Source organism: Dermacentor variabilis, chromosome 8, assembly GCF_050947875.1.
Source record: "Dermacentor variabilis isolate Ectoservices chromosome 8, ASM5094787v1, whole genome shotgun sequence".
In the NCBI taxonomy this organism is placed as follows: domain Eukaryota; kingdom Metazoa; phylum Arthropoda; class Arachnida; order Ixodida; family Ixodidae; genus Dermacentor; species Dermacentor variabilis.
In genome coordinates this window covers 115282954-115294881 of record NC_134575.1, presented here as the reverse complement: position 1 = coordinate 115294881, position 11928 = coordinate 115282954, and the positions used below count along the sequence as shown (strand labels likewise).

At 44.3% G+C, this 11928-nt stretch overlaps 1 protein-coding gene across 1 annotated transcript in view; it reads right to left on the bottom strand.

Annotated features, from left to right (window-relative positions):
• Positions 1-3620: 3620 nt before the first annotated feature.
• Positions 3621-11928, bottom strand: part of LOC142591533 (uncharacterized) — a 31441-nt gene continuing 23133 nt past the window's right edge. Inside the window, exons 2-3 of the mRNA XM_075703854.1 lie at positions 8657-8899; positions 3621-3674 (exon numbers count right to left, since the gene is read on the bottom strand). Coding sequence (XP_075559969.1) covers positions 3621-3674; positions 8657-8899 — 297 coding nt within the window. The remainder of the gene's footprint in view (positions 3675-8656; positions 8900-11928) is intronic.

The following is an 11928-nucleotide window of genomic DNA, read 5'->3' as shown; positions in this document are numbered from 1 at the left end:
ACAAAAATTATTTACTAACTTCTCACTAGCCTGATAGTACTCCTTCTAAACTTCAGCTAAACCTTTAATAAGCAGATTGTTTCTTCGTGAATGATTATACAGGTCATCTACAACATCTTCTAAGTCGCCATTCGTATGTGACAAAGTCATTTTAACTGCTTCAAGTGAGTCATTACCAGCTTTAACACCAGTGCTGATTTCGGGTACAAGAGGGAGATTTTTTTCAACTGCGCTGACTCGGGACCTAATATCGGCAACATCTCGCTGGATTTCTTTCAGAATAGTTGCAGTGGTTTCATAATTCTTTTTGTTGGCATTCATGAATTCTTTCAGTAGCGCATATACATCATCTACTTTGGGGCCAGGGTTAGCTTCAATGGCCCCAATACAGAGCAACAGCAGCGCTAAGCCAATTGACAGGGCTAGCGAGGGCTCGGGGCAAACGACACATATTAAGCGGAGTACGGCATGTGAGCGCTCAGTTAGATTGCTCTTGTTCCGGGGGCAGGTGCTGAAGACGCGGACACGAAACCTGTAGGTAACTATGTCAATCACCATCACTCAAAGGGGTACAGGAATGTTGGGCAAAAAACAGCAATATGGGGATATGCAGCCACGATACTATAGTTAAAGAAAAAACTGCGCTACATTAGGTGCCACTATATACCAGTGCCACTACAGTTAGGAGGCCAAAAGAAGCATATGCAGTGATAAAACGCGGGCACATCCTGTGCCACCGGGGCATAGCGGAGAGACGAGAACTAGGAGTCGGATTCCTGATTAATAAAAATATAGCTGGTAACATACGGGAATTCTATAGCATTAACGAAAGGGTGTCAGGTCTTGTTATGAAACTTAATAAGAGGTACCAAATGAAGGTTGTACAGGTCTACGCCCCTGCATCCACTCATGATGACCAGGAAGTCGAAAGCTTCTATGAAGACGTGGAATCGGCGATGGGTAAAGTCAAAACAAAATACACTATACTGATGGGCGACTTCAATGCCAATGTAGGAAAGAAGCAGGCTGGAGACAAGGCAGTGGGGGAATATGGCATAGGCACTAGGAATAGCAGGGGAGAGTTATTAGTAGAGTTTGCGGAAGAAAATAATATGCGGATAATGAGTACCTTCTTCCGAAAGGAGGATACACGAAAGTGGACGTGGAGGACCCGGTGAGACTAGAAATGAAATAGACTTCATACTCTGCGCTAACCCTGGCTTCATACAAGATGTGGACGTGCTCAGCAAGGTGCGCTGCAGTGACCATAGGATGGTAAGAACAAGAATTAGCCTAGACCTGAGGAGGGAATGGAAGAAACTGGTACTTAAGAACCCGAGCAAAGAGTTAGAGGTAAGAGGGAAAATGGAGGAATTCCAGATCAAGCTACAGAACCGGTATACGGCTTTAACTCAGAAGGAGGACCTTAGTGTTGAAAGAATTAATGACAATCTTGTGGGCATCATTAAGGAGTGTGCAATAGAAGTCGCTGGTAACTCCGTTAAACAGGATGCCAGTAAGCTATCGCAGCAGACGAAAGATCTGATCAAGAAACGCAAATGTATGAAAGCCTCTAACCCTACAGCTAGAATAGAACTGGCAGAACTTTCGAAGTTAATCAACAAGCGTAAGACAGCTGACATAAGAAAGTATAATATGGATAGAATTGAACATGCTCTCAGAAACGGAGGAAGCCTAAAAGCAGTGAAGAAGAAACTAGGAATTGGCAAGAATCAGATGTATGCGTTAAGAGACAAAGCCGGCAATATCATTACTAATATGGATGAGATAGTTCAAGTGGCTGAGGAGTTCTATAGAGATATATATAGTACCAGTGGCACCCACGACGATAATGAAAGGGAGAATAGTCTAGAGGAATTCGAAATCTCACAGGTAACGCCGGAAGAAGTAAAGAAAGCCTTGGGAGCTATGCAAAGGGGCAATGCAGCCGGGGAGGAGCAGGTAACAGCAGATTTGTTGAAGGACGTGGGCAGACTCTTCTAGAGAAACTGGTAACCCTGTGTACGCAATGGCTCATGACTTCGAGCGTACCGGAATCTTGGAAAAATGCTAACATAATCCTAATCCATAAGAAAGGGGACGCCAAAGACTTGAAAAATTATAGACCGATCAGCTTACTCTCCGTTGCCTACAAAGTATTTAGTAAGGTAATTGCAAATACAATCAGGAACACCTTAGGCTTCCGCCTACCAAAGGATCAGGCAGGATTCCTTAAAGGTTACTCAACGTTAGACCATATTTACACTATCAGTCAGGTGATAGAAAAATGTGCGGAATATAACCAACCATTATATATAGCTTTCATTGATTACGAGAAAGCGTTTGATTCAGTCGAAGCCTCAGCAGTCATGGAGGCATTGCGGAATCAGGGTGTAGACGAGCCGTATGTAAAAATACTGAAAGATATCTATAGCGGCTCCACAGCCACCGTTATCCTCCATAAAGAAAGCAACAAAATCACAATAAAAAAGGCGTCAGGCAGGGAGATACGATCTCTCCAATGCTATTCACAACGTGTTTACAGGAGGCATTCAGAGACCTAGATTGGGAAGAATTGGGGATAAGAGTTAATGGAGAATACCTTAGTAACTTGCGATTCGCTGATGTTATTGCCTTGCTTAGTAACTCAGGGGACCAATTGCAATGCATGCTCACTGACCTGGAGAGGCAAAGCAGAAGAGTGGGTCTAAAAATTATTCTTCAGAAAACTAAAGTAATGTTTAATAGTCTCGGAAGAGAACAGCAGTTTACGATAGGTAGTGAGGCGCTGGAAGTGGTAAGGGAATGCGTGTACTTAGGACAGGTAGTGACTGCGGATCCAGAAGATGAGACGGAAATAATCAGAAGAATAAGAATGGGCTGGGGTGCGTTTGGCAGGGATTCTCAGATCATGAACAGCAGGTTGCCATTATCCCTCAATAGAAAAGTTTATAACAGCTGTGTCTTACCAGTACTGACCTACGGGGCAGAAACCTGGAGGCTTACGAAAAGGGTTCTACTCAAATTGAGGACGACGCAACGAGCTGTGGAAACAAGAATGATAGGTGTAATGTTAAGGGATCAGTAAAGAGCAGATTGGGTGAGGCAACAAACGCGAGGTAATGATATCTTAGTTGAAATCAAGAAAAAGAAATGGGGGGGGGGGCATGGGCAGGACACGTAATGAGGAGGAAAGATAACCGGTGGTCATTAAGAGTTACGGAATGGATTACAAGGGAAGGGAAGCGTAGCAGAGGGCGGCCGAAGGGTAGGTGGGCGGATGAGATTAAGGAGCTTGCAGGAACAACATGGCCACAGCTAGTACGCGACCGGGGTAGTTGGAGAAGTATGGGAGAGGCCTTTGCCCTGCAGTGGGCGTAACCAGGCTGATGATGATGATGATGATGATGATGATGATGATGATGATGATATATCTAAAACACAGCAGTGAGGTGTTAGAACAGTGTCGTGCGTGACCGCACATCCCGAAGGGCCAGAGCAAAGCAGTGCCTTTTATGCGGTGCGGTGGCACAGGACCGATGAGTCACAGCGCAGGCGCAGTAGCTTTACCTTACAGGACAGCGACGTCAATCGATCGACACGTGGGCCAGGCCTTATCTTCACAGTCGCGGTAGGTCGACGCATGAGCAGCAGGCGGAAGTGATGGCAGGAATCTTAAACACAGCAGTGAGACGTTAGAACAGTGTCATGCGTGACCGCATATGGCGGAGGGCCAGAGCGAAGCAGTGCCTTTTATGCTGTGCAGTGGCGCTGGACCAAGGAGTCACAGCGCAGGCGCAGTAGCTTTCTTTTCCAGGACAGCGACGTCAGTCGGTCGACACGTGGGCCAGGCCGTATCTTCACAGTCGCGGTAGGTCGACGCACGAGCAGCAGGCGGAAGCAATGACAGGATTCTAAAACACGGAAGTGAGACTTTAGAACAGTATCGTGCGTGACCGCATAGGCCCTGTCTTCTCATGCCGACAACGCCTCCTTAACTTGACAAGGACCGACAATTCAGAAGTGTGGCTACCGCACACTGGCTTACAAACTCCTAATGATAGTGTGGTGCCACCTGGCCGCGAGCAACTTCTTGCAGTTAATTCTCACATCACCAAATGCGACGTTAAATTTGGACCGTCACCCCGTTGTCTACCCGGAGGGATAGCACTAGCACCCAGCTTTGTTGCTTCAGCAATGACACGGCCACTTTGGCTGTACTCAACAGAACCAATGAGTGAATACTGCTTCCTAAAGGCGTTGTTGTCATTTGCGTCGTGGGCACTCAGCCTATCTCTCTGCTTTCCTTGAATACTGTTGTTTGCCACCACCCACAGCTAAAATAACGTGGTAACTTCGGTTTTTCGGTATATGCCTTAAGAAAACGAGTAACAGTGCTGAATTTCATGGAATTAAGCTGGTGCAGAATGAAAACTTGCTTGTTGAAATAAATAAGCTGACTGTGTTAAACAACTTGCCGTAGCTTCTGGAAAATGATATAGTGGCCACGCGTCGGCTGCACTCAAAGGCAGATATGACACCCGGTATAATCTGTCGTTCCTTCGTTCGGAACTCTCGACCGGCTCCCATGCAACCATCCTAAGGTGTTTGCATCTTGCCATCTTTGTGACTCCTGCTGCCACTCTATAATGAAGTGTCTTAATGGATATATATATATATATATATATATATATATATATATATATATATATATATATATATATATATATATATATATATATATATATCCCAACGTTTAATAAAGAAGTAGCGTTCCTAACTAGAACAGCCACAGAAATGACATAATCTAAGTGAGACGGGTGTCGTGCGCCCTTTTATTCCAACTTCTTCCTTCTGACTTCTCCCCTAGCCCCTTTCTTCGTCTTCTGTCATGCGTCCAGCGCAGACCGCTTCACGCTTCCGAATTTCTTTTAATTACACCTCCTGGGGTAGTACTTGAATATGTTTCCAATAGCGGCGCACTCCGTTTGGTCCGAAGCTCGGCGTACCAGACATTCTTAAATATTCCATGCTGGCATGCAGTCTTCATAACTCGAAATGGTCCGCAAAATTTTTAATTTCAAGGCACAGCTCCTTTCCTTACAAGGACATAGTCTCTAGGCTGTATCTCCAGTATCTCGCTACTGTGCCTTTTATCAAAGTTTCGCTTCATGCGGCGCTTGTAGACTTCCTGTTCTTTGAGAGTTTTCCTTACTTCGGCGAGTTCGGGGTTCTCTAGGAGACCTAGCTCACGATCTGCAGGAAGTATGGGCGCTGTATCTGACGTTACAAAATGAGGGCTGCAGCCTAAAGCCGTGGTGTATGATCTCTTGTGATGTTTCACAGCGGCCTCGAGACAGCACTTCCAGCCACCGGCAAAATCTGGATACATCTTCAGATACTGTTTGATGTCTCGCATGGCACGTTCCGCCAGGCCGTTTGCTGCCGGGTGGTATGGAGAAGAATACTTTATCATTATGCCGTGCTCCTGTGTCCACTTCGATAATTTGGCTCTCCGGAAAGCCGGCCCGTTGTCGCAGACAAGCGTCTTTGTGTGTTTAAAACATTCAGCTTTGAGGAGATCTATTACGCTGTTTGCGTCTTCTTTGCCAGCTTTAGCCACAATCGTCCTTGTGCACTCATCAATGGAGAGCAAGAAAGCTTGCGTTCGCTTGACTCCTTCCCCTTCTTTTTGAGCTCCGCGAAGTCCAAATGAATTACTTCGAACGGGACGCTTGAATATTCAGGGTTTGTCATAACGTCTGTCGATTGCTTGAATTTAACTTTGTTCACCTGTCAGAGGTGGCACGTGCGGATGTAGTGGCTGATGTGGTTTTTCATGCCCGGCCATGTGAATCTCATGAGCCATTTCTTATAAGTGCGCCAGAAGCCATCATGTCCACCCGATCCAGGGGTGTCGTGGTATAGATGAAGAATCCTTGGAATCATAGTTGGTGGTACGTGATACCTTCCAATGATAAACTGGAGCTCTTCTGTACCTTCCTGTAGCTTAATGTGATTGATTGTCTCTGGGTTATTGTTTGATTGCTGTACAAGTAACCTTGATAGTGCGTCAGCGTCAGTGAGAAGTTTGAAAGGACGGTGCGAAATTACGAAATCAAATTGTTGCAGATAGTTCACCCATCTAGCAATCCGGCCTCTTGGCTGGGCCATGCCCAGAAGTTGAGTCAGTGCTTGATGGTCCGTGAAAAGTATGAATTTGGCACCTTCCAAGTAAGTACGAAAGTACTACACAGCTTTTAAGACGGCCAGAGCTTCCTTTTCTGTGGTAGAGCAATTGATTTCGGCGGGTTTCAGGGTATAGCTGTAGTACCCCACAACGTAGTGTTTGGTCTGATCAGCTTGTTTGGATGGCTTCTGGTATAGAACTGCACTGCAATGTGATGCGTCCGTGTTCAGCACGAAAGGCAGAGAAAAATCCGGTATTCGCAAGATGGGGTCCGACGACATTAGTTTCACAAGCTCACGATAGACAGCTTCGCACTTCTCGTCCAAATGAAAAGGCACGTCTTTCTGAGTTAAACATGCGAGGCACTTTGGTCTCAGTGCATAGTCTTTTATAAACGCCCGGAAGTGTCCTGCAAGGCCAAGAAAAATGCGCAGAGAGTGCACATCATAAGGCTTTACCAGCTTGGAGATTCTCTTTACCGATTCTTGCTTAGTGCTTTTAGTCTGTCCATCAAACATCCTGCCAAGAAATACTACGGTATCTTGAAAGAACGCACTTTTCTTGAAGTTGACTTTGAGTTGGGCAAGTCTGAGGGCATGAAGAACTTTTGAAAGATGACTATGGTGTTCTTCCTTTGTCTTTGAGTATATGATGATATCGTCGATGTACACATTGCAAAATATGCCCAGGTAAGGTTTAAGAATGTCCGCCATAATCTTCTGAAACCACGCAGGAGAGTTTTTCCAACCAAATGGTAGGTGGTTGTACTCAAACAAGTCAAATGGGGTTATGAACGCGGCGTACTTCTTCGCTTCTTCACTTAGTGGAATCTGCCAAAAGCGCTTGCAGAGATCTATTCGGGAAAAACAATGGCAACCACCCGTTTCGTCAATGATGTCGTCGATTTTCTGAATTGGATAAGGTATCAATTCTGTTTGACGATTGAGAGCCCGGTAGTCTGTGCAGAGGCGAAATGTCCCGTCTTCTTTAGGTGCAATTGTTATTTTCGAAGCAAATGGGGATACAGAAGGCCGGATGATAGCTGCGTCTAACATTTCTTGCAACTCCTTTTTAAGCCGCACCTTTTTATCTCTGGACATATTATAGGGGGTTCTGCGAACCACTATTTTATCTGCGAGCTCGAAAGGAACGACATGTGATTTCATTGCTGCAGGGTAGCTTCCCATGCATATAAGCTCTGGGTACTTAGTTTTGATGTCTTCCTGGTGAAAAATTAGCCTTGATAGACTAGGTTCTTGACCAGGATCTTCTGTTCTTATTGTGTCTTCGGCCATTACATTGTCATCCCAATAGACGTTTATTTTAAGTTCTTTTCATGTCTGGACGGGACAAAAGAAAATCGTAGGTGACATTGGGAATTGCCAATACGTCGCTGGTAATAGCATTTCCTTGAAATTCAATAGCCAGGGTTACCCATTCGCTATGCATGGTCACTGACCCATCGTAGGCTTGGACACACAATCTTTTATAAGCGTGCAGACGACTGGAGTCTTGTTGTCGACGACTGGAGTCTTGTCGAGTCTTGTTGATAATTGATACCGAAGCTCCACTGTCAACGAGAGCCTTCACTTCAATGCCATCTACTTTAATGGGGGCGTACAATAAGCTTGACGACACCAAATACACTGTCTCACTGAAGCTATTTTTCTGGGGCTTGTGATGCACGCTAGACAGATTATGTGGAAGTAGGTTGCCATGAACTGCGGTAATTAGTTCTTCACCATCCTCCCAGTCATGATTTGCGCTTCCCAGAGATTTGTTTATGAAGCTGTGTTCGCATTCAGTGGACGGTAACGACTCTAGATGCTCACTCAGCTTGCGAGAATGAAATTGCTCTGTTCTACCATCTGGCTGTCTTCTCGATGTAATTCTTGGCACTGAGGTCTGTAGAAAATACAGAAGGTCATCAAACGTTCTTCGACCTTTGAGCTGGACATGACTACGGATCTCGATACAGAACCCTTGCGTTATCAAAGCTACAACAACAGAAGACGACAGCTTCGGTTCTGCAGAATACAATAGGCGACGCTTCTCAAGACAGTACTCAAGTAGAGAGCCACCTGCATAACTGAACCATAGTGCCGGATCCCATCTGTATACCGCGTTGCCTTCGAAAGCTGCTAAAAAGTTGCTTTTCCACAGTTCCCAACATGTTGTTCCATGATCCTAGAGTTGCACGTCAAACCATTTTCTGGCTATACCGCCCAAATAGCGGCGCATATTGAATATCTTTCTGTCGTCGGAGTGCCACATATTCTTGTCACAGGCGTACTCGAAAAACCACAGCCAGTAGTATGCACTTTGCGAGTTTACTTCAAAAACATCTGGTTCAACAATGCTTCGTGCTGACTGCTCTCGACTAAGTGCTTGGACGAAAGTTCCCATTATTTCGATCTGTTGTATAATGTTCCTTTGCAGTTCCATAACACTCAAGTCTAGGCTCACCTTCCCGGTAGGCGTTTCCTCTTTGAGGGTGCCACGTCGTATGGGTTCCAGAACGAGTTCGCTCAGTGTCTGCAGTTCTAGATTCACTGTCACCGATCCTGTTTGCACGAGGGCTTGGCGGCTGATTGCAGCTTGTTGCAGCACCACGTTGATCAGCGCGGTAGAACTAACTTCGAGAGTAAGGTCCGTCGCCGGCTCACCGTGCACTTGGTATCGGGTGAACACAACAGACTCCGATGACTCCTGTGCGACGAAAAACGTCACCCGCATGGCTGGTTTTCAAAAACTGTCGGCTGCACCAAAATGTAGTGTTCCTAACTAGAACGGCAACAGAAATGACATAATCTAAGTGAGACGGGTGTCGTCAACCATTTTATTCCAACTTCTTCCTTCTCACTTTTCCCCTAGCCCCTTTTTTGGTCTTCTGTCATGCGTCCAGCGCAGACCGCTTCAATATATATATATATATATATATATATATATATATATATATATATATATATATATATATATATATATATATATATATATATATATATATATATATATATATATATATATGAATGAAAGCGTTTATTAAAAAAAAGTCCAGAAAGCGAGTGGCTGGAGCCCCTAATCCTGGGCCCAACTGGCTTGAGCGGTCGGCCGTGCCTGTTCGCGGAGCGCTAGTTGCATCTCCCGATCCTCGCTGGCGAGCCAAGTTACCCACTGCCACCTTCCGTAAAGTTTGCCGGCTATTTTCGGTGTATTAATTTAGGGTGGCCTGTTCTGGTAATCCCACGTAATGTGGGCGAGAGTAGGCCGGCCTCCGCACCACGGACAGCGAACTGTGTACAGAATTGGGTGAATGGCATGTTTCAATAAAGGTTTGGTAATGTCTGCTTCCGTATTCGGCGCCAATCATAAGAGTCCCAGCTGGATAGGTCAGGGTGTGATGGACTCTACTTTCTTCGCTCACGCCGTTGGTGCTCAAAGATGTCTCGGGGTAAGAAGGTGTTTTCGTCAGAGTGGTCGGCAGCTCCCTTGACAAAAGCACGAGCTGCACCGTCCGCTCTCTCATAGCACTGGAGTCCTGCGTGACCTGGGCACCAGATTTATTTTTTTTATCTGTTAGTTGCCTGCATCGCCCATGCGGGCATTACAGCAGGGGGGATTAGATATTAAAGGAAGGAACAAGTAATCACATACATAAAGCGTGATAAAACGGATCATTGTTTTCAGTATTAACAATATCAGGCGAAAGAGCATTCCATTCTCTTATACACCGAACAAAAACAGAATACCTAAAGACGTCACCCTTGAAAGGAAACTCGCGGGCTTTCAGCGCATGGTCGCGTCTCGGTAGGCGACTTAATATATATTTCTCTCTCAATCCCTGTTTTTTGAATAATAAACAGCTTGAAAAGAATTTCAACCTCAGATTTTTTCGCCGGTCTTTTCATGCTTGCCACGATAAGTTAATTTTACTTTCTCTCATACTTAATTTTCTACTATAGTTATCAAGAAGAAACCTAGCTGCTCTATACCGCACTTTTTCAAGCTGTTCTGTGGGATCAGCCGTTTACGGATCCCAACAAATACAACCGTAATCAAGTAAACTACGAACATAAGTGAAATACAATTGCACTCTTAATTTATTCGGTATCTGACTAAAGTTACGCAGGAGGAATTCCAATGAACGTACTGCCTTATTCTTAATATGCCTTACGGGCCTGTTCCATCTTAACTCAGACGTCATTAAAATTCATAAATATTTGTATTCGTCCTGCTTCTTTAATGCCATATTATTCAAGGTATAAGTGCATGACTGAAATGCCTGCTTCCTTGAAAAGCTGACGTGAACACATTTTTCAACATTTAGTGACAATTCCCACGTATTGCACCACGTTCCTATAAGGTCTAAATCAGTCTGTAATAATGGAATGTTATTTGCGTTATCTCTGACCCTATAGATGACACAGTCATCCGCAGAGATCCTAAACGAAGACGTAAGATCACTCTCAATATCATTAATAAAGAGTACAAATAAAAGGGGACTTAAAACTGGTCCCTGAGGAACACCTGAGGTAACTGGAACATACACAGAAGAAAAACCGTTGAGCACCACAGAGTGCTCTCTTGCACGAAGATATTCGGCAATCCACGCTATGACACTGTTGTCCAATTTGTATGCCCCTAAGTTATGAGATCAGAAGATCATGTGAAACGACATCAAAGGTTTTTTTGAAATCTAGAATGCAGTCTATTATTTTGGTTTTCTCTATTGCCGAGGCCAGATCATGAAAGAATTCTACTAACTCTGTAGAGCATGAAAAACCCTGTTGAAAACCATGTTGACTAGAGCTTGGAATATTGTGCTTAACTAAGTGCGACATAATTGAAGTATAAATTATGCGTTCCATTAACTAGCATCTGATACCTCTTAAAGATACCGGTCGGTAGTTTTCCACGGCACTTCTCGATCCGCCTTTGTGAATGGGTACAACCCGTGCCAGCTTCCAATCACTCGGTAAACAGGACTCAGATAAAAACTTTGTAAATAACCGATTCAAGTAAGAACACAATATTCCAGAACTGTTTTTAAGAATCGCTAGAGGAATATCATCAGGGCCACAAACGATGGTCGGCTTCACCTGCTGCAGTAATTTACGCAAACCTTTTACACCAAATATAACCTCTGGCATTTGTTTAATGTCCATTTCGCAGATCACAGGTCAGTGCGAGAACGCTTTGGTCTAAACACTGACAAGAAAAAAATCACTAAAAAGTTTCACTTTGTCTTCATCAGCATCAATTATGGTTTGAGAACTCTTTAAAGGGGGTATAGAATTGTTTTCTTTATCGTTACACCTAACAAATCTCCAGAACTCTCTGGAATCTTTGAGCAACTTCACACCAAGGTTTTCGAAATAAGTGTGCCTGGCCTGCTCCGCAAGATTTTGAAATCTTTTTTCAAACATTTCAGTTCTAACCAAGTATTCTGGGGCTTCGCTCTCCGTAACTTGAGATAAGCTCTCCTAATTCTTTGTATTAGTGTGCGCAGTTGATGATTAAGCCAAGCCTTATTCTTTGACCGTTTAGATGAGATGACATGAGTAAGAACAAATGTATCGCTCAATTCAAACAGCTTGTCTTTAAACAGCTTCTATACCTCTTCAAAGCTCAATTCATCAACTAATCCATCAAAGGCAGGAAAATATGACTCCAACGCTGAAATTATAGCCCCGAAATCAGCCCTCTTATACACGTAAATCTTTCTGGGTTCTTTCTTC